At 47.1% G+C, this 22590-nt stretch overlaps 1 protein-coding gene across 1 annotated transcript in view; it reads left to right on the top strand.

Annotated features, from left to right (window-relative positions):
* Positions 1–22590, top strand: part of COL5A1 (collagen type V alpha 1 chain) — a 243625-nt gene that overhangs the window by 169062 nt on the left and 51973 nt on the right. Inside the window, 15 exon segments of the mRNA XM_070758910.1 lie at positions 852–905; positions 1441–1548; positions 2403–2456; positions 5694–5747; positions 9658–9702; positions 11517–11570; positions 12364–12408; positions 12585–12638; positions 12803–12856; positions 14565–14618; positions 15851–15958; positions 16703–16792; positions 16883–16936; positions 17392–17499; positions 20456–20563. Coding sequence (XP_070615011.1) covers positions 852–905; positions 1441–1548; positions 2403–2456; positions 5694–5747; positions 9658–9702; positions 11517–11570; positions 12364–12408; positions 12585–12638; positions 12803–12856; positions 14565–14618; positions 15851–15958; positions 16703–16792; positions 16883–16936; positions 17392–17499; positions 20456–20563 — 1044 coding nt within the window.

Genomic DNA, 22590 nt, shown 5'->3' with positions numbered 1-22590 from the left:
TCCTGCGGTATTTTTCGATTTTTATCCAGGGTGTATCCTATGGGGTGACTGCAACTCCTTTCCCATCAGCTATTCTGGCTGGATAAAGTCCCCTAAGTTAGAAGCCCGCTATTCCCCAAATGAAAGTACTACTAGCAATAGTTGAACTTACTCAAACGTTGCAAGACCTCACACCAAAAGTTGGCAAGATTTGCATTTTTTTGCATGGGATCTCCTGGGTAGTGATGGGCGAACTGAACCCGCACAAGTTCAGGGTCGTGTTCGGCGTTCGGAGCTTTGACGTCAGCGGCAGGTTGCTAAGGACGCCAAGGTGATCACTTCCTGGATTCCATGGAATCCAGGAAGTGATCACCTTGGCGTTCTTAGCAACCTGCCAGTGACGTCAAAACTCCGCCCCCTGAATCTCCCTCCCCCAGAATCTCTTCGTGGGAGGGATTCCCCGTTCGGGTTCGAGTTCGGGTTCGAGTTCGGGTTCGGACGAATTTTGCATAATGTTCGTCCGAACTTGCCGAACCTGAACACCGTTGGGTTCACCCATCACTACTCCTGGGTTTTATGGCAACTGTTATTTCCCAGAAGTTTAGTGAAATCACAAAAGTCAGAATTTGCAAATGGGAGAACAGGGGGGGAACCAATGGTCCATCATTGCTCTGAATTTTGAAATGCTTGGCTGGGAACATTGTTGGAGTGGAGGGATCGGGGGGGGATGGGGAGGAGAGCATGGATCCTTCTGCTGCACACAGAAAAGGCTGGCAGCCTGTGCATCCTGTGGAGGAGGTTTGGAGTGGTTGAAGGTTTGGTAGGGGCGCCCCATGTCCATCACTGACCAGGTCTCTCTGATCTTCCTACAGGGCGAAGATGGCTTCCCAGGATTCAAAGGCGACATGGGCATTAAAGGGGACAGGGTGAGTGTTGGGTCTTCTACATGGTCAGACACGAATAATTTGTCAAGTATTATTTGATCCCAAAGTTCTCTGGTTGGTCCTCATACTCAAGGAGTCCCACTGGGCTTCTGAGTTGATTGACAATACACTCCTTTCCTATCCTCCCGGAACTCTTTTAATAGCAATAGCATTTAGACTTATGCTGCTTCGCAGTGCTTTACAACCCTCTCTAAGCCTCTTGCCCCCCACAACAACCTGGGTCCTCATTTGACCCACCTCGGAAGGATGGAAGGCTGACTCAACCTGGAGCCTGGTGAGAATCGAACTGCCAAACTGCTGGCAGCCGGTGATCAGCAGAAGCAGCTGGCAGTACTGCACACTCGAACCACTGCACCACCCAGGCTCTTAAATTCCTCCTTGTCATCATTTTCATTTAACAATCCCATAATCCCTTGCGGGGTGGAGTCTGGACAACTGAATGGAGCTACCAGAGTGTTTTAATGGCCGGATGCTCTTCAAGGGCAGAAATAGTCATCTCATTTTTTATTTTTGCTAGGGGGAAATCGGCCCCCCTGGTCCACGGGGCGAGGATGGGCCGGAGGGCTCGAAAGGTCGCAGTGGCCCCAATGGAGAGCCAGGCCCACTAGGTCCATCTGGAGAGAAGGTGAGTATTCCTGATGGTGTCCGACTTTCCTCAACTTCCATGCCTCATCCAGCTTTCCCTTAGCAGCAGAAGGCAGTCAGCCCTGGAGACGTCTTGCTCAGGTCTGGGCTAATGGCTCTCGATCCATCTGCAGGCTTGCCACAGCCGCAAGGGGGAAGGAAATGTCCCTTGTTGCCTTGGGGTGGAAACGCAATCCCAGACCTGGAAGGTTCTTTTCAAGCTTTCCTATTTGCTAAATCATAGGATTAACTTGGATATGATGGGAAACACAGAACGGGTTACAGAATAAAATAGATTACAAGAATAGAATAGAATAGAATTAGAATAGAACAGAATTAGAATAGAATAGAAAATGGAATAGAATAGAATTAGAATAGAATAGAATAGGATAGAATAGAATGCAATAGAATGCAATAGAATACAATAGAATTAGAATGGAACAGAATAGAATAGGATAGAAAATGGAATAGAATAGAATAAAATAGAATTAGAATACAATAGAATTAGAATAGAATAGGATTAGAATAGAACAGGATTAGAATAGAATAGAAAATGGAATAGAATAGAATAGGATTAGAATAGAATAGGATTAGAATAGAATAGAATACAATTAGAATAGAATAGAATACAATTAGAATAGAATAGAAAATGGAATAGAATACAATACAATAGAATTAGAATAGAATAGAATTCTTTATTGGCCAGAATTAATAGAATTCTTTATTGGTGCAGAAGCTCTCAGTGTACATAAAGCCTATAGGTGATTGATCATAAACTTAGTGATGATTTCAGAAAGAGCGTATTGCATTCTCTCCATCTTCCTTCTCCTCCATCCTCATCCTCTGTTTTCACAGGGAAAACTTGGCATTCCTGGTCTGCCTGGATACCCTGGAAGACTTGGCCCCAAGGTAACGTTTGCCCCCCCTTTATTTCGTAAATAAATTTCTATTTCAGCGTGCGAGAGAGAACCATGTGAGCTGCCGGGTGACATTACCTGTGAGACCCTGCTCAACCAGCCAGGTGGACTGGGAAGGCGTTGTGTGTTTTTGCAGGCAGACTGGTCCTGCTCCAGAAGAGGCAAACTCCGCGTCCTTTCGTTATTCTGGTCCCTGCAGCTCTGAGAACGAAGCGGCCATCGTTTCAATTTCTCTTCTGCGATTTGAATTTGCTGCGGGGGGCGGAAATTATACTTTGACTTATTGTTAGTCATGTAAAAGAACTGAGCAGAAAAGGTAGACAGCTAGACACCGGTTTGTGGAACCCGTAAACCCCTCTGGTGGGAAAAAGGCCCCATCCTCCTCCCAGGGATTGACCCTGCAACCCACGAATCCCAGCCTTTGTTCAGCAGCATGGGCATTGGTTGTCCTGCAAGCCCAGGCACATGGGCAGCATTCTTGCGTTCCTTTGCTGGTTTCTCGGCTGCTTAAGCGATTCCCCCTGGCAAAAGGGGGACAGCCCAGAACTGGAAACCAGTAATCCCCACCCCCAAACACACACACACACTTTCCTCCCCACAAATAGTTCCTCCATCAGTGCAAAAGAGAACACCCTGAGGGTGGGGGTCCAATCAGGTGGGATTTGCCCTTGAGGGCCTCCCCAGTTGTCAGGAAGGAAAGCTTAAGAAGCCAATGTTTTAACGCCCAAACCGCCTTCATATTTGTATCCTATTTCAGATTAGGAGGGCCTGATCCAGCTTAGTTCAATACTCTCCCCACACTTTCCTGGAAGGGAAATAGAGGGAGGCCCCTGTGAAACCCAAGGCCACACCTCAGAGGTGGGAGCCACATGAGCCACCGCCCATGTTCTTTGGCCCTGCCAGTTCCACGGGGATATTTGCCAGGGGTTGATTTTATTTATTTATTTAAATGTATTTATTTATTAAATTTAAAAAAGAGCCTCCCCTCCTTTTTTTAAATAGTGCTGGAGCACGCTAATAATTTTTTATTCGCGCTGCCTATTAAACCATCAGGATAAATTCACTTCTCTGAAAGGAGCAAAATTGTGCAAACATCGCCCGCCAATTTATGGAATGTACTTTTATTGGTGAATGACTGATGGATGTTCCTGTCTGTCTGTCTGTGGGTCAGAGAGGCAGGATGAGCATTTACCCAGAGCCCCCCAATCCCTGCCAGACCCTCACCCTTGGTTCCACTTCTGTGCTCTTTTGAAGGAGGGGAAGAAATGTTTCGCAAAATATATGGCAAGAGGTGGCATTAGACTCTGAGAGGAATTATTGAGCCTTGTGCAACCTCTCTTAGATCCCTAGCTAAACTTACTCATTGCAAAGCTTCCCTCTGGAGAGGCTTCTCTCAAGCCAGAATCTCCGAGTTCACCCATGCATAAGAACTGATGCAGGCATCATAATAGCTCATCTGAGCAAGACCAGAAGTGCTGGTGTGAAGCAGGTCCATCCGTCGCAGGTTCCAGGGGAAGAAAGAGCAAAAACAGCCCCCGTGGGCAGCCCAGACCTTCTCCGGATATGCTGCCCGTATCGTCCATCCTGCCTGGGCTTCCACTACCCCGGTGGTGGGGATTGTTAAGGAGTGAGCAGAGTAATGTCCTAGTAGTCGAAGATACACATACACAGAGGAAACGTGGAGGCTCTGCAGATATCCAACTGATAGCCTGGAGATACGAGTAATAATTCAGTCATTTATTTATTTTACTTATTTATTGGATTTGTGTGCCGCCCCTCTCCGTAGACTCGGGACGGCTAACAACAATAATAAAAAAACAGCATGTAAATCCAATACTAAAACAACTAAAAAACCCTTATTGTAAAACCAAACATACATACAAACAAACATACCATGCATAAATTGTAAAGGCCTAGGGGGAAAGAATATCTCAGTTCCCCCATGCCTGACGGCAGAGGTGGGTTTTAAGGAGCTTACGAAAGGCAAGGAGGGTGGGGGCAATTCTAATCTCCGGGGGGAGTTGGTTCCAGCGGGCCGGGGCCACCACAGAGAAGGCTCTTCCCCTGGGCCCCGGCAATCCAGATACACTAAGTATACAAAATATTATTTACTTTGGCAAATATCTTAGTCAAGAACAGTCCTAGTCACACACAGTTAAATCAGTCAATACACATACAAAACTATAAGCCTTCGTTGTTCAGCTCACATATACATAAACCTGAATTTGAACACACAGTTCTACAGCAGAGTCACAGAGACAAACTAGCCGAGAGTAGCCGAGAGAAAGTGACGCTTCTGGCGCCCTCTTATGGCAATCCGTAACACTAGCTCTTAAAGCAACAGTGTTCTATAACATGTAAGCATACATCATTGGTTTGTGTTATATGTTGCCAAACCCAACTAGTTATGCACATGATACTAACAGGGATTCTCCCTTGGGACCCTTCTAGTCCCCCAACCGTCCTGGTGCTAGAGTTATAGCAGTGTGAATATTTGCATTCCGTTCTGCCTCGCTGATTCTCCACGCGTGGCTGCTACTAGGCTATTAATTGTGGAACATTGCTAGCAAGACAGATCTGTTAAGCATGGGGCCAGTTTGCATGGTGAACTGTATTCATTTGAGCAAGGTGTTTTCTCTTCTTAAATAGAAGAGAGGAAGAGGAGGAAGGAAGGACTCCCTCTCCATTGACTAAGGCCCATCTCAGGGTCCCTCTGACATAGAGTGGGACGAAGCCAACCAGCACTGACCACTAATGGCCATTGACTCCCTGTGACTCCCAACCTTCTGCAGAAGGACCTTCGTATCATCTTCATTTCTTCTCCAATCCAAGTCGTCCCACCCAAACCCTCTCCAAATGCTCAGTGACTGGGTCAGCCAGAGTGGTCGGCCCAGCTCCGGTTGGCCCCTTCAGCCTGCTGTAGGGTAGCCCTCACCCCACCCACCTACAAACCCCACCGTCTCTACTGTCATTTGGCTGTGAGGGAGGGTGGACATTCTGGTCTGCAGACTCCGGGCGTGGGGGGCAGGAAGGCCAGGCGTTGAGACATTTCTTCCTTCTGGGCATGAGGTTCACTAGCCCAAGGGTGACCGGGAGTTCTGTTGCGATCCCTCCACCTGAAAGAGCTAGCCATGACACCAGGGGTCAGAGTTCTCCAACCGCCACGTTGTTGATGTTGCCGTGTCCCCTCCAGCTGCGTCTCCATCTCCTTTCTCCTCTTTTCCTCCAGGGTTCCATTGGATTTCCGGGGTTCCTGGGAGCCAACGGAGAGAAAGGTGGAAGGGTAAGAATGGGGCGTTGTCTGGGGCTTCCGGGAGATCTCTTCCGCTGGCTGTTGCTCGACGGATTTTAACATTTTCTGCAACAATTGTTTCTGCCATTGAAGACTGGCTATGGAGACGTTGGGGGTTGGCATGGATTTGCTGCCACAAAATGAAGGAAAAACGCAAAACCCACAAAGCAACACAACACCCATTTAACTAAAACACCTCTTTCTTTCTTTTTTTCTTTTTTCAACTTTATTTTTATTGTTTTTTGTCTTTTAAACATCATGTCATTTTTACACAGACCTACATCCAAATCTCATACATTGTTATCTTCCTGTCTATTTACAATACTTTGTATGTTTTCATTGTCTCATTTCCTGGTCTTTTCTCCCCATTGTCTCACTGTCTTTCTCCCTTTTTTAAAAAAGTCCAGTTGTACCATTGAGTCCAAGCCTTATAATAATCTGAATCATTTTGTCCTTTTAATTCTATTGTCAATTTGTCCATTTCTGCACACCTGTGTTTTTCATCAATCAATACATTTTCCAACTGAGTTTTGTCATCTCTCCAATATTGAGCGTAAGCGATTCTTGCTGCCGTGAAAGAAAGAAAGAAAGAAAGAAAGATGCACCTCTTTCTTCTGGTTAATGCTTTAAAAGGGGGAAAGGTGAACTCAGTCACAGCCATTGGGTGCAAAATTCAACAGGACCATGGAGAGCTCCACCAGGGATGGGCGAGGGTCTCCCAGGTGTCATGACAGAGGCCGACCCCTCTGTCAAAAGGGGGACAGCCTAGAACTGGAAACCAGTAATCCCCACCCCCAAACACACACACACACACTTTCCTCCCCACAAATAGTTCCTCCATCAGTGCAAAAGAGACTACCCTGAGCGTGGGGATCCAGCCAGGTGGGATTTGCCCTGGAGGGCCTCCCCAGTTGTCAGGAAGGAAGGCATAAGAGGCCAATGTTTTAGCGCCCAAACCACCTTCATATTTGTATCCTATTTCAGCTCTCAGATTAGGAGGGCTTGATCCAGCTTAGTTCAATACTCTCCCCACACTTTCCTGGAAGGGAAATAAAGGGAAGCCCCTATGAAACCCAAGGCTACACCTCAGAGGTGGGCGCCACACGAGCCACCACCCATGTTCTTTGGCCCTGCCAGTTCCACGGGGATATTCGCCAGGGGTTGATTTTATTTATTTATTAAATTTATTAAATTGTATTTACTTATTAAATTTAAAAAAGAGCCTCTCTTTTTTAAAATAGTGCTGGAGCACGCTAATAATTTTTTATTTGTGCTGCCTATTAAACAACCAGGATAAATTTACTTCTCTGAAAGTAGCAAAATGGTGCAAACATCACCCACCAATTTATGGAATGTACTTTTAGTGGTGAATGACTGATGGATGTTCCTGTCTGTCTGTCTGTCAGCTGGGTCAGAGAGGCATGGTGAGCATTTACCCCGAGCGAAAGAAAGATGCACCTCTTTCTTCTGGTTAATGCTTTAAAAGGGGGAAAGGTGAGCTCAGTCACAGCCACTGGGTGCAAAATTCAACAGGACCATGGAGAGCTCCACCAGGGATGGGCGAGGGTCTCCCAGGTGTCATGACAGAGGCCGACCCCTCTGGAACTCCCGTCTTCCTCCACCCATCAAATAGACCCGGATTCCACTCCACAATCTCAGCACCCAGGGTCCCTTTTTTCTTTTTCTTTCTCCTGCAACAAAAATACCTTTTCTTCCTGCGTCAGAATGAATCAACGTCAGATTCTGCCAGAGGGGCACCGAAGGAAGTGATAGCTAGCCAAATTTGCAAAACTGAATAGTTTCTTCCAGAATATTAACAACTTTGAAAGTGGGGTAGGGGGGATCAGTCAGAACATATTTAGAATAAGGTCATGTTCCACCAGTGCGCGTGGCTGGCAGAGAGGAGGGTATAAGAACAATAATAAAGATTAATTAAACAATGATTTCCACTATAATTTCACAATTTAATTGTTCATTTTATTTCATATTAACTAAGCTATACCTTTTTTCTCTTTCAATATTTACTACCTAGATATAAATATATTTTATTTTCTTTTTCCTCTTTTTTTTCATTATTGATATATTACTGATACACCCAATAATATATCAATATACCTTGTCGCATCTCCTGATAACTTCTGCTACTCATGCAGATCTTCCCCTCCACCCTCCCTTATTTATTTAACCTTTTTACTCCTTATACTTCTCTTTTCCTAAATTTTTTATACAATCTTAATCCTACTTTTCTACTTACTTTTCTACAAATACGCCTTTTACTATCCTTACTATTCTGTCGAGCTCTCTGGTAGAATCCTCCCAAAAATGCACAGATACAATTTCAGACACACACACGTTTGAAAATTCAAAACAATGTTCTTTATACCGAAAATGCAAATAAACCAAGCCCTCTTTTTGTATAGCAAAGAGCACTGGTCTCCAAACAAACTGGTAATTTGTACAAGTCCCTTATCAGTTCTGTGATACTTAGCTTGCAGCTGTGAGGCAATTCACAGTCCTTCTTCTTTCACAAAGTGAAACACACTTTGTTCTGGGTTAGTTTCAAAGCGGGGAAAAATCAGCACACAAAGTCAGCAAAGCAGTCATGAAACACAACAATCAGATAATCCTCCACAATGGCCAAACCCACAGGCTGCTATTTATAGCAGCCTCACTAATTACCACAGCCCCACCCAACCACAGGTGGCCTCATTTTCTTTGATAATAATCTCTCAGTTGTTGTTGCCTATGCATCGCTCTCCGCATGCGTGGCTGTATCATTAACTCTTGTTCCGAATCCAAGGAGGAGAGAGATAATTGATCTCCTTCTGAGCTGTCTGCCACACTCTCCTCCTCGCTGTCCCTCATGTCTTCTTGGTCAGAGGAGCCTTCATCATCAGATTCCACCGGGGGCAAAACAGGCCTGCAGCATGTGGATGTCTCCCCCACATCCACAGTCCTTGGGGCAGAAGCTGGGCCAGAGCTAACCACAACACTTACTACCATTTATTGTTCTTATAGGTTTTAATTAACATGACAAGATAGATAAATGAATTATTGATAGTAATAAGATACAAATGTGAACACTGAATTTTTGTTACAATGTAAGATATATATTTTGAAATGCAATAAATACCCTTACCCCTTTTGAATTTATGTACCCTCCTCCTCCTCCCCCCATTAACCCTTTGTTAATTAATAAACTTTATTTTTTTTTAAAAAAGAATAATAATAAAGAGGAGGCACCCAAAACTGGCCACTTCTGGGTGCTTCGTGAAGGGAAGGGACCCGGGCATTGCTGGCCATTAGAGGAGACCAATCCGAATCAGAATAGACCCAGGGCAGTGGCCTATAGATGGAGCTGTCCCCTTACAATCAAAAGGCTGTGAGTTCAATCCTAGGTAGTGGCAGATATTTCTCTCTCTGGGCACAAGGAGATTCTACCAGATTTTGCTTCCTGCTCATGCGCAAAAGCCAAGGCATGATGGGATGTGCACACACACAAGATAACCGAAGCTTCAGGTGCAGTGCAGTGATCACCACTGGTGTGCCATCCTACACCGTGCCGGAAGCAACCCGCCGTGGCTTATGGCCATTTCCCAAAATTGCAACCATAGCAGCTTCCCAGGATCGGATGGTTGGCCGCTGGCTCATATTTATGACCACTGCCGTGTCCCAAGATCGCACGACCCGCTTCTGCGACCTTCTGCCGAGCAGAGACAGTGGGGGAAGCCTGGTTCACTTAACAACAAGAAAGGTCTTAAAATGGGGCAAAGCTCACTCAGCAGCAGGAATCTGGGGCTCCATTGTAGAAGAGGGCTGCCTGTAGTTAAGACACTGGATCCCTTGAATTCTGCCTCTTGCCCCAGACAGATTCCCAGCTCCTTTTTCTCTCGATCTGCAGGGCACCTCTGGCAAGCCAGGACCAAGAGGACAACGGGGGCCGACGGTAAGAAATAGACGGGCTACAAGAATGGTGGAAGGTCTTAAGCATAAAACGTATCAGGAAAGACTTCATGAACTCTATCTGTATAGTCTGGAGGACAAAAGGGAAAGGGGGGACATGATCGAAACATTTAAATATGTTAAAGGGTTCAATAAGGTTCAGGAGGGAAGTGTTTTCAATAGGAAAGTGAACCCAAGAACAAGGGGGCACAATCTGAGGCTAGTTGGGGGAAAGATTAGAAGCGATGTGAGAAAATATTATTTTACTGAAAGAGTAGTAGATGCTTGGAACAAACTTCCAGCAGACGTGGTCGGTAAATCCAAAGTCACTGAATTTAAACATGCCTGGGATAAACATATATCCATCCTAAGATAAAATACAACAAATAGTATAAGGGAAGACTAGATGGACCGTGAGGTCTTTTTCTGCTGTCAATCTTCTATGTTTCTATGAAATATTTCGTTTCCCTCCAGAATAGCTGCCTGAAGGCCCAGGTGGGTCTGAATCATGTCAACGGCTGCGGTCAGCAGCGGGGGCAAAGATTTATAGGTCGCTTTTTAAAGAAAACCTGCCCGCTTCAAATTCCTGACCCTTTGCAGAATGTAAAAATGACATAGCTACAGAGAGCGTTCCATAACCTTTCAAATCTGGCAATATACACCTCAAGTAACTACCCTGTTTCCCCCCAAAATAAGACATCCTCTGCTAATAAGCCCAATTAGGCTTTTGAGTGCATGGCAACAAGGCCAAGTGTTTATTTCAGGGTTCCAAAAATATAAGGCAGGGTCTTATTTTGGGGGGGAAAACAGTAGGAGAGGACACGTTGGGTTGAAATGAGCAGGAATTGCATCAACCCAGAAATTGCACGAGAGAATATTGCCTACAGAAGTAGAATAACAGTGTTGGAAGGGGCATTGGAGGTCATCTAGCCCAGTCTCTCCAATGATGAAGCTCCCACAACTTCTGAAGGCAACTTCTGTCCCATGGGTTGATGGTCCTCGTTTTTCTCATTGTTACGTGCATTGAAAATACAGTGGTACCTCATCTTACGAACGCCTCTTCTAACGAACTTTTCAAGATACGAACCCGGTGTTTAAGATTTTTTTGCCTCTTCTTCCGAACTATTTTCACCTTACGAACCCAAGCAGCTGCTGCTGGGATGAAGGGGTTTCTTTTTTTCCCCTTTTTTGAAGAAAGAAAAGGGAGGGGTGGCTTGGAGGGGGAAAGAGTTTGCATTAACAAAAGTAGGAGGACAGCCTGCTTGCAGAGGCACTGAAAGGTTGTCTTTTGAAGAAAGAAAAGGGAGGGGCAGCTTGGAGGGGGAAAGACTTTGCAGAGAACAGCGTGCTTGCAGAGGCACTGAAGGGGTGTCTTTTGAAGAAAGAAAAGGGAGGGGCGCCCCCTTTGCCTTTCTTCCTTCCCACTCACCATTTAGCCTAGCCTTGCTTCTTCCACCCGCCCCCTTTAGCTGCTCCTCCCTGCCCTCTGTTCACCTCCCTTCTAAAGTTTGGGATTTTCCTGAAGGATTTGCACGCATTATTTGCTTTTACATTGATTCCTATGGGAAACATTGTTTCGTCTTACGAAATTTTCACCTTACGAACCTCCTCCTGGAACCAATTAAGTTCGTATCATGAGGTACCACTGTATATTCAAACTTGCACATCAATTTCCATGCTAAGCTGAATGTCTCCTGAGATCAAAGGAGGCCAATGGAATGTCAGATTAGGAAGGAAAGAGCTGTTGAAGGTTTCCCATTTCCTCCTCTTCCTCCTGCTTTCACCCTGAGACTCACCTCCTCCTTGTCTCTTCTCAAGGGTCCCCGAGGAGAACGTGGCCAACGAGGCATCACAGGAAAGCCAGGTCCAAAGGTACTGAAAAACCTTCCCGGAGCCGGTTGCGTGCTGGGGCCAGTCCTGAACTTCCATTTCCTTGCAGAAATGGTGGAGGGGGCTGAGGGAGGGCTTCCCCCATTGCTGGTCACGTTAGCTTGGATTGGAAGGGTTTCAATAGAATGCTAATGTTAAGGGTGTGTGCAGAGCAACCCTGGAGTTATCAAGCAAATGCACATGGAAAAGGGGCATTGCAGTAGGAGTAGGGTCATATCCAGTCACACACAGATACACAGATAGTGTTTACTTTAAGAAACAGCACAGTCCTAATAAACAGTCCAAGTCATACACGTTCAAATCAGTCAATCTATAGAAGTACGATGGCAACTTAGTACAAGACAGCAACTGTCCGAGCAATGGAAAGTGCTGGAGTTGCAGAAGCCCAATGAAGAGCCGAAGCCATGATCCTCTGATGTGTGGGATCTTGACCACAAATTATGCTAGTGCTGGTGTTTTCTACAAGGGGGTTGCAGACAAAGGGATACTTCAACTCCTGAAGGGGCCCAGCGGAGTATTAGAAAAAGTGGACTTTCATAGACATTGAAGTCAAACTCCTCACCTGGGGAAATTTGGGCCAAGGGATAAACCTGTCCCAAATTATTCTAAGCATCTTTAGGTCTCAACCTTTCTTGCCAAGGATGACCTGAGGGTAGTGGCTTGTTTATTTATTATTATTTATTTATTTATTATATGCCACTCTTCTACAAAGACTCTGCTGAACTGATAATCTATTACTTTAATTGTCTCTTTTTTTCTCCTTTCCCCTTCCAAGGGCAATTCTGGTGGGGACGGACCTCCAGGACCTCCAGGTGAAAGGGTAAGGTCAAGCAAGCTGTCACTGAACAGATGTGCCACAATTCATACTTTGGATAGAAAGATGGGGCTGGATTCCCTGGTTGGCATCAATCCTGCCAAAGCCAGATCCGCAGAGAGGAGAATTGCTCCCTCCGTGTACGGTGGCAACACTAACCCTTGTGTTCCTTCCTTTTTAAGGGACCTTCAGGGCCTCAAGGACCAACAGGGTTTCCTGGACCAAAAGGCCCTCCGGTAAGTTCAGCCAAGAGCCGCCTTGGGAAACAGATTTTCCCTTGCTGACCCAGGTCTCTAAGGGCTAAAACTCAGTGCAGAATTTGGTCTGCTGCTGCACACGAGGAGGGCATCCTTGCCTTGAGTAATTTCAGCTTCACTGAATCTCCTGTTTCCTTCTCTAGGGGCCTCCAGGAAAAGATGGATTGCCAGGCCATCCTGGGCAGAGAGGTGAAACGGTCAGTCCTTTGATGCTTTCCATCATTTCGGTTGATCTAATGAAGAGTGTTTTGTGTCTGTTTTGGCCTAAGCAGGTCCTTCTTAGCTCTGCATCAGCAGGTCCTTCTTAGCTCTGCATCAGCAGGTCCTTCTTAGCTCTGCATCAGCAGGTCCTTCTTAGCTCTGCATCAGCAGGTCCTTTTTGGCTCTGCATCAGCAGGTCCTTCTTAGCTCTGCATCAGCAGGTCCTTCTTAGCTCTGCATCAGCAGGTCCTTCTTGGCTCTGCATCAGCAGGTCATTCTTGGCTCTGCATCAGCAAGTCCTTCTTGGCTCTGCATCTGATCAAGCAGGGCTTCCCCTCCCCAATTCTTGCAGTAGCCTCCTTGCCCCTTTCTGCCCCCTCGGTTAGGACCAGGCAAGCAGAGGTCTTTTTCTGCCCTCAGTCTTCTATGTTTCTATAGCCATTGGAGGAGTTCCTAGAAGGATTTGGGATTGTGCTTCTTCCCTCAACCAGGAACTCCATCGTTCTAGAGTCAATGGAGATACCCTCTTGCTCTCTCAAGGGGGAGCATTGAATCTCTCAGCTCCCCCCTACCCCAGACCAGGCAGAGAGCATCCCTTCAACCTGCACAGGAGGGGGATCCTATTGTCAAGGTTCCAAGTAATAAATCCATAGCAAGCAAGACTCTGAGGCATATGGATTTCTCAAAGAATACTTCTATCTGGAATTATCGTATTGGCACCTAACTGGTGCAAAACCGACTCTGAAGCCTTCTGCAGTTTTCACCCACTTTCTCAAAACAATCAAGTCACATGGTCCAATCACAGAATGGGCTGGCAGCAGGTGACATCACTCCGCCTTCTTCTGACCAAGTGTGAGAATGACCTTGGTTCCCAAGAGAAAATGTGTTGCTTTGGCTATAAGTTCCCTCCTATCTCAATTCCCCCCTCCCTATCCCTCAACTCCAGTGTGGCAACATCGAAGCGGTCAAAAATGGCTTCCGTCAGGTCAGCTTCAGAGTTGACACCTATCTTAAAGGGCTTGTTCTCCTGGGCTTCACAGCACAGGGGACATCACGGACTCCTGCCTTGGGTACGGCACCCAGGAACTTTCAGGAAGCAAAGATAGGTCAAAATTGGGTGGGAAAAGGACTTGAGTTTCAGGGTATTTTTCCCTTATCTGCTCTCTCATTATGTCCCCTTCCAAATAGTTGGATCTTTGCGTGTCGTGGGACCTACGGAAGGTGTCTGTCCACCCTTTTTCCTTGCAGCTGTAGAAAGCCCACAAAATCATTTTTAAATGAATCCGGCAACATTGGTTGTCTTTAGGGGACCAGGAGTGTCCTTTGTCTCTCTCTGGGAGTCGGCTGGGGCTCCTGGCTCCTCCAGAGCAGGATTAGTGGGCCAGAGGCTGTCCAGGGGGGTGGGCAGCCACACTGGTCATAGACAAGGTCCCTGTTCTCAGCAGCCAACTTTCAGCCCTTCTAGTGACTGTTTCGGCCTTCCTTTGCTTCCAGCCTTTCTGCTTTAAACGTTTGGTGACCTGTTGCCTGAGTATCTAGACTCTGTCTATCCTGGTTTCTTTCTTTCTTGGTTGCCCATGGCAGCCGTCGCTCTTCCAAGGTGGTAAGTGAGCTTATCAAAAGGGATCCTGTCATTATTGGTTTGTGTACATGCTGTGCTGCGGTCTTGCCTTTTAACTGACCCTTTCTTTTTTCCCCTCCCAGGGCTTTCAAGGGAAGACGGGTCCACCTGGACCTCCAGGGGTTGTTGGTCCACAGGTGAGCTATTCCCAGATTCTCTGGTCAACATTCCTTTTTGTAGGAGATCTGTTATCCCTCCATTCGTTTTTCATTCCTAGAAACTCTGCCAGGTTAATAGAATAGAATAGAATAGAATTTTATTGGCCAAGTGTGATTGGACACACAAGGAATTTGTCTTGGTGCATATGCTCTCAACGTACATAAAAGAAAAAGATACATTTGTCAAGAATCATGTGGTACAACACTTAATGATTGTCATAGGGGTCAAATAAGCAATGAAGAAGCAATATTAATAAAAATCATAGGATATAAGCAACAAGTTACAGTCATACAGTCAACATGGCAGGAAATGGGTGTTAGGAATGATGAGAAAAACTAGTAGAATAGAAGTGCAGATTTAGTAGAAAGTCTGACAGTGTTGAGGGAATTATTTGTTTAGTAGAGTGATGGCGTTCGGAAAAAAACTGTTCTTGTGTCTAGTTGTCTTGGTGTGCAGTGCTCTGTAGCGACGTTTTGAGGGTAGGAGTTGAAACAATTTGTGCCCAGGATGTGAGGGATCAGTAAATATTTTCCCTGCCCTCTTTTTGACTCGTGCAGTATACAGGTCCTCAATGGAAGGCAGGTTGGCAGCAATTGCTTTTTCTGCAGTTCTGATTGTCCTCTGAAGTCTGTGTCAGTCCTGTTGGGTTGCAGCACCAAACCAGACAGTTATAGAGGTGCAGATGACAGACTCAATAATGACAGTTTAAGTCCTGTATCACAGCGTAAATAACATGTTTATATCTGCTTTCTGCCTGCTAATTATGTTTGGAAATGCTAAAAAGTAATTAGTGTAATCAGGGGTGGATTCCGCTTACCTTCGCCACCAATTCGCATCATAATATTTCACGCATGCAATTTGGCTTTCCGGAAGGCCAGGAGGGTGGGGGTGGTGTGGTAGGTAAGTAGCTGGTCCCAGAGAGCTGGAGCCAACACAGAGAAGACCTTTCCATGCAGTCCTGCCAAATGGCATTGTTTGGCCGACGGCACCCAGAGAAGGCCGACCCTGTGGGCTCTAACCGGTCGCTGGAAAGTGTGAGGCAGAAGAGGGTTCCATAAATAATCTGGCCCTGAGCCATGTAGGGTTTTATAGATGATAACCAACCCCTTGAATTGCATCCAGAGATTGATTGGCAGCCAGCGCAGCTCACGCAGCTGTGTTCTGGATTAATTGTAGCCCCGTTCTGAAGGTGCCTCCCCATTTCTTACAGGGCCCCACAGGAGAAACCGGCCCGATGGGGGAACGTGGTCACCCAGGCCCCCCAGGGCCCCCAGGTGAACAGGGGCTCCCAGGCTTGGCTGGAAAAGAAGGAACAAAGGTAGGAGCACCACTGGATGGAGAAGGCCTCCAGGGTGGGCGAGAGCCTCCATTTTGGAAAGTTAAAGTTCTACGTCCGGAAAGATTTGATGCTGTTCCTCCATCGTGTTCAAAGAAGAGGACCTGGACATCTGATGGGTTGTGGGCTGCACACGATGTGTCCACAGGTGGCTGGTGAGGCCCATACAGGCACAAAATGTTCTGCCACCTGTTGGGCAGGCATGTGTTCGGGCACCACTGTCGCAGCATTTGCAGCTCTGGCTTTGTGGAGGGCTCGCTTCTCTTGTGCTCTGAATGTTCTTCTAACCTCCGATGTCTGGGAAAGGGAGGGTTTTGCCTTCTCTTTCTACTCAAGATCCCCCTGGACAATTGGGGGGCCACTGTGGGACACAGCATGCTAGACTCGATGGGCTTTGGCCTGACTCAACATGGCTCTTCTTAGGTTCTTAGGTTCCCTCCTTTGACTTCCTTCCTTCCCTCTCTTCCTCCCTCCCTCCCTCCCTCTCTCTTTGAGTTGAGACAGGCAGGGTTCCCTTGGGTACCATTTGTTGGGAGTCCAGAGAAAGGGTGGGTCTTGCCTTCTCTTTCTGTTCAAGATCCCCCTGGACAATTGGGGGGCCACTGTGGGACACAGAATGCTGTGGCCCGATTGGCCCGATTCAGCAGGGCTCTGCTTAGGTTCTTATGGGGGACAAGGCAGGGCTTGGTTTCCTGGCGATCTGACCTTTCCTGGTCCTGCTTGCAGGGTGACCCTGGCCCCGCCGGTTTGCCCGGGAAAGATGGCCCAGCCGGATTCAGAGGCTTCCCCGGAGACCGAGGACTCCCCGGCCCACTCGTGAGTTGAGAGCTCCTCTCCTGCTCCCCTCAGACATCTCTGAGGTGCCTTTGCAAGTGAGTGACGCTGCCTCCTTTCCTCCCACTGCAGGGACCTGTGGGGCTGAAGGGCAACGAAGGCCCACCGGGGCCTCCTGGACCAGCAGTAAGTGCCCCCTTTCTCTGGCTGGGAGGGGGGTCGGGGGGTCGGGGCCTTCGAGCTGTACGCAGGTGGCTGGAGGGTCACCCGGAGAGAAGGAGGGGGCTCTTTTGGGAAGCTCCACCCGGGAGGTGGGAGAAGGTGGGCTGACATGGATGGACCAGACCGTGGAGTTCCTCTCCTGCCCCGGCTCCTCCCAGGCTCAGCGGGGCAGAAGGGCCTCCCCTGCCGTGAGCTGCTCTCCTCGTCCATTGACAGGATCCGGAGGCTTATCAGTTCCTCTTCCTCCATCCCCACCTGTCCGTGTCCTCTGAGGCTCCTTTGGCTCATGGGAGGGCATCCTTTGGGGGCGGTGCTGCCTCTTCTGCCTCCATCCGCTCCTTCTGCCTCCATCCGCTCCCCCTTCCGTGGGGTGCTGGCCCTCTGCTAGAGCATTCATTAACTTCCTTCTTCCTCCTTAGGGCTCTCCAGGGGAGCGAGGTCCTGCAGGGACAGCTGGCCCAATTGGACTACCAGGACGGCCTGGACCCCAAGGGCCCACTGGCCCCGCGGGTGAGAAAGGGACCCCGGTAAGTTGTGTGTCTGTGTGTGTGTGTGTGAGGGAGGGAGGGAGGGAGAGAGAGGAGAAACAGAGAGTGACAGAGACAGAAGCAGACACAAAGGAGAGAGTATATAAAGAGCAGAGAGAGACAGAGGCAGAGAGGAAGGAGAGAGGGGGGAGAAAGAGAGAGAGGAGAGAGACAGAGATAAAGACAGAGAGGAAGGAGCGAAACAGAGGCAGAGGGGAAGGAGAGGGAGAGAGGGAGAAAGAAAGAGAGACAGAGACAGAAAGGAAGAAGAGAGAGAGAGAGACTTTCTCCTCCTGATTTTGCCTTAAGGAACAACAGTAGGTGATATTGACTGTCCATCAGTGTTGCTTCCTACGTGGAAAATTTGATTTCACTGAAGTTTGATTTACTTGGAGTTATATTGTGTTGTTTAAGTTCCCTTAATTTTTTTAACAGTGTATATGTATGTATGTATGTATGTATGTATGTATGTATGTAACACATTTTTGCTGATAATGAAAAAGAATATGTGTGTGTATGTATGTGTTTTCATAGATTTTCACGGGTATAAGTATGTAAGTCTTGGCGTATTTGTGTTTTTTCCTGTGTAAGATTGATAGAATCTTGGTGGGATCCCACTCATCATCTTCAGGCTGGTGCTTTTGGCGTCGTGCTAGGGCGAAGAAAGCGTGGTCGGAGCTGCCGTCTCTCTATAAATACTGGTGGGGTGTGTGTGGAGTGCTGCTTCAACCTCCCTCGAACACCTACACAAAGCCAACTGAGACACGCCATAAACACATCGCCAAACCACAAACCAAAACCCTGGTTGTTACACCACAGACATACATTACAAAGTAGGTGACTAGTCTGCAGGCATCAACTGTAACAACGACTCAGGATGTCACCCCTAATCTGCAAACATCAACTGCATCAACCACTCAAGGTGCTACCCCATCAACCAATGAGGATGATGCAACACAGCCAACCAACCCGCTTGCAGCAGTTGAACCAGCACTCCAAACACACACACCAGTATTTATAGAGGGACGGCAGCTCTGACCACGCTCTGTTCGCCCAAGGGTGAAGCCGAAAGCACCAGATTGAAGATGACAAGTGAGACAACCAAGATTCTATCACATGGAAAAAGACTTGAATACGCCAAGACCTATGTATATATATGTCACATATTTTTTGCTGAATTTGAAAATTAAGGGAGACTAGGATAGATCTATTTCGGCCTTATTTTGGCCTCATCAGCTAGCCATACCCTCACTGGGACTTGAACCTGCAACCTTTGCCTTGTAAAGCAGAGAATTATCCTCTAGGCTACAGTATCCAATCCCTTCAGCTCTGCACCAGGGAAGGGTTACATATTTTTGTGTCGAATCACCCTGGTGTATTGAAGGAACATCACAGCTCCTTCTTTGCCTCTCGGCCCAACCCAGGGCCATTTCCAAGGCAGTTAATTTTACTGATAGCCGACAATTCTATCTGTATGTGTCACATGTTTTTTTTGCTGAATTTGAAAATTAAGAGAGACTAGGACAGATCTATTTCGGCCCTATTTTGGCCTCATCAGCTAGCCATACCCTCACTGGGATACGTGTATGTATGTATGTATGTATGTATGTATGTATGTATGTATGTATGTATGTATGTATGTATGTCTAAGGGCTATTGCTATTGCTAAATGGGATGTGTGGGTGACCCTGGGGGAAGAGAGGCTGCCTAAGAAACCTTCAGACAAGCAGGTCGGAAGCCCCCCAGTCAGAGGAAGAAACTAAGGAAGGACCAAGCCTGAAGGACCAAGCAGTTAAAAACAGCATCCTGGAGTTTGTATGTTCAGACTTGCAAAATTCTGTTAATGCAGCCTTACAATAAGGTAGAATTCGCTCATCTGGTTTAGCCAGGAGGGCTGACCGGACGTTTATTGAAATAATGTGAAGGAATGTAAACAGGAAAACTTATTAAAATATCCACCAGGATTGATCTCTTTCTTTCTGATCTCATTTATGCTACCCAAATCTGCTTCCTGCCTAGATGAGGGGTTCCAACTGGCAGCCCTCCAGGTTTAATCATCTAGAATTAGCTCATCTGTTCCTGTTTCCTTCTGGCTTAACCTCAAGGGCTGACATGGGGTCAGCCCCCAGCAGTGTCTCTTGACCCCTCTCTTTCCTGAAATCCTGGAGCACTGGAGGGCGGGGTGGGGGCTAAACTAATTCAAAGAAGGGTCTGGCTCAGGACAGCTTCTGGAAAGAAGGAGGTCCAATGAAAGTCCAACTTGCTTTCCATGCAAAGTTCACAACCTCCAGATCTAGCAGAGGAAAGGCTTCCTGCTGTCTCAGGGTGCAGAATGGGCTGTGTTTAAGGCTGCTTCCTTAGCCCAAAGGAAATGATGTTTATTGCAGCCAGGCCACAGGACAGAACCTCCATCCCCCCTTCCCATAGTTCTCTTGTTTCTCCCGCTCATAATTCCCATATTATCCCAAGAAAGGGAGATTTTAAAATACAGCGTTCCCTCGATTTTCGCAGGTTTGAACTTTGCAAAAAGTCTATACCAAGGTTTTTCAAAAATATTAATTAAAAAATACTTAGCGGGTTTTTCCCCATACCACGGTTTTTCCTGCCCGATGATGTCATACGTCATCGCCAAACTTTCGTCCGCCTTTAATAAATATTTTGTTTAATAAACTTTAATAAATAAACATGGTGAGTAATAATCTAAATGGTTGCTAAGGGAATGGGAAATGGTAATTTAGGGGTTTAAAGTGTTAAGGGGAGGCTTGTGATACTGTTCATAGCCAAAAATAGTGTATTTACTTCCGCATCTCTACTTTGTGGAAATTCGACTTTTGCGGGCGGTCTCGGAACGCATCCCCCGCGAAAATTGAGGGAACACTGTATTGCCTGTCCTGAGAAAAGACCAATGGCTTCTGGGCTGTGGCTGAGAAGGCTTTGATTTTCTCCTTGGGTTTAGGGTGAGAAAGGTCCTCAAGGTCCAGCTGGACGAGACGGCATCCAGGGACCAGTTGGGCTTCCAGGTCCTGCCGGTCCGGTTGGTCCACCAGGGGAAGATGGAGACAAGGTAAGCAGCTTCCATGCCGGGCAAATGTTCTGGCTTTCATCCATTGATTGGATTGCTTTGCATGTAAGGCACTAAGATGAGTTCCCTCCAATGCTTACAAATGGGAGGCAGTGAAACTATGCCAACTTCGGAATAGGCTGTTCCGTTTTCTGTATGTCTTTATCTCTCCACACTTGGGGAATCTTAAGTTTTTCGGTATCTGGGATCCCACCATCAAGGCAATGGTGACATCCATGGCAAGGTGCGAGTGATGGTGTGAATGCAGCCGGGATGCATTGGCAAGAACTCACCGGTGTGTTATGAATGCCAACCCATCTCAAATCTAAGATTTACAAGATCACCATCCACCCTGTAGCACCGTATGGCTCTGATTGCTGGGCAGGAACAACAGGGACCGAAAGCCATCTCCATGCCATGGAAATGCGAAGGCACCTCCCTACTTGACCACATCATCAATGACACCATTCGACAACATTTTGGTGTGGCACCAATTCCAGAGGAGATGAGAGAAGGCCAAGTCTGCTGGTATGACCATGGCCAGAGAGCAGCACCTTTCACTGTGGTGAAGACTGCTGCTCACGTCCAGCTCCTCTGGTAACAGATTTTGAACCAGATGATCCGGGTCCGTCGGACCATCAGAGACCTGTGTGGCTCTTGGAGGGTTCAGAGAGTGAGGGGGAAGGAGCAATGGAAGCTGAAGGTGCTTCTACCAGAGGTAGAGGTGGACGCCCTGCAGTGCCTGTGGAACCCCCAGTTAGAGCCTCGTCTGGGTTGGATGAGGAGGGGTTGATTAATGACCCCATCCTCAACGTGCAAGTGCAAAGGATGATGGGACAACAGGAGCAGCTGTGCAGACACAGAAGAAGATCCTAATCACAGCTGGGAGTAATTAGGGAATTCTGCAGCAGGCTTAAAAATGGAGATTTTGTGGGAGTATGCTTTGCAGGAGTTATCGTTTGTGGTTTAACAGAGAACAAGAAACAGACCAGGAGTTCTGTCTCTAAACCAACATATTGCATCTTTGGAAAACAACCCGGTTTTTGGATACTCTTTTTTTGAAAGACTGTAGCTCTTGAACAATAGAGTGAGTAGCTTTGCTGCAGCTCAGTTTGAAGGCCTTCTTGACAATCCTTGGGGGGTTTGAGACATTCGTTATCAGCTTGGCCGATAACCCCAACCTTTTGGTCATAAACAGACATTCCTCTGCCTCTGCTGCTCTCAACCAATTTGTAGAGCAATATATTGTGTGTTTCAGAAGCCCCCTGTGTGTGTGTGTGTGTGTGTGTGTGTGTGTGTGTGTGTTGTCTTTCCTTGCTGCTCCTCTGGCCCCCGTCAGGCAGAACACTACCAACTAGAAGTCAATGGCCAACAACCTTGCAAGCATCCACAACAGGGTGGGCAAGACACCATCAACAAAGAGTTTCAAGCCATGGGCCTGCGTCCTGGAGATGCAGCTGACCACGTAAAGTGACCCGAAAAGCAGATCCTGCACCTGCGGAAATAGGCTAGGAAGAAGAATATTTGGGGTATCTCAAGGACAGCTGAGGATCTAACGCCATGTCTCTCCATAAACTGAAGGCTTCCAAAATACAAGAAGGCCTTGCCCTTATTCGCACCATGTGACCCAAATCTGCTCAGTGGTTACTCTCTCTGTGGCCTTGCCAGATGTCCTGCCACAGGGTGCAAAGCAGTCTTACCTGTTCAGAGATGGATGGGAACACAATACACACACACACCTGCACGCATTGACCGGGGCTCCTTAGGCCGTTCATTGCAAGGCTGTTGCAGGGCAGAAATTGGAGTCCGGGCCCTGTGGAGGAATGTTGGCTTGTCCAGTCATCCCTTGAAGACAGGCTGCTCTTAGGAATTCTTCTTCTTTGTACCATTTCTACAATGCTGGTCGCGTTTTATGAAATTCCTCAACACACCAAAATGATTTTAATCTTGCAATGTTTCTTTTCTGGAAGTGCAGTTTTGACCTGGGAGGGGAGGGGGGGACCTACCCAGAGGTATATTCATTCTTTATT

This window comes from Erythrolamprus reginae, chromosome 8 (genome assembly GCF_031021105.1).
Source record: "Erythrolamprus reginae isolate rEryReg1 chromosome 8, rEryReg1.hap1, whole genome shotgun sequence".
Classification (NCBI taxonomy): domain Eukaryota; kingdom Metazoa; phylum Chordata; class Lepidosauria; order Squamata; family Dipsadidae; genus Erythrolamprus; species Erythrolamprus reginae.
The sequence above is the reverse complement of the archived record's forward strand: the minus strand, read 5'-3'. Positions and strand labels throughout refer to the sequence as shown.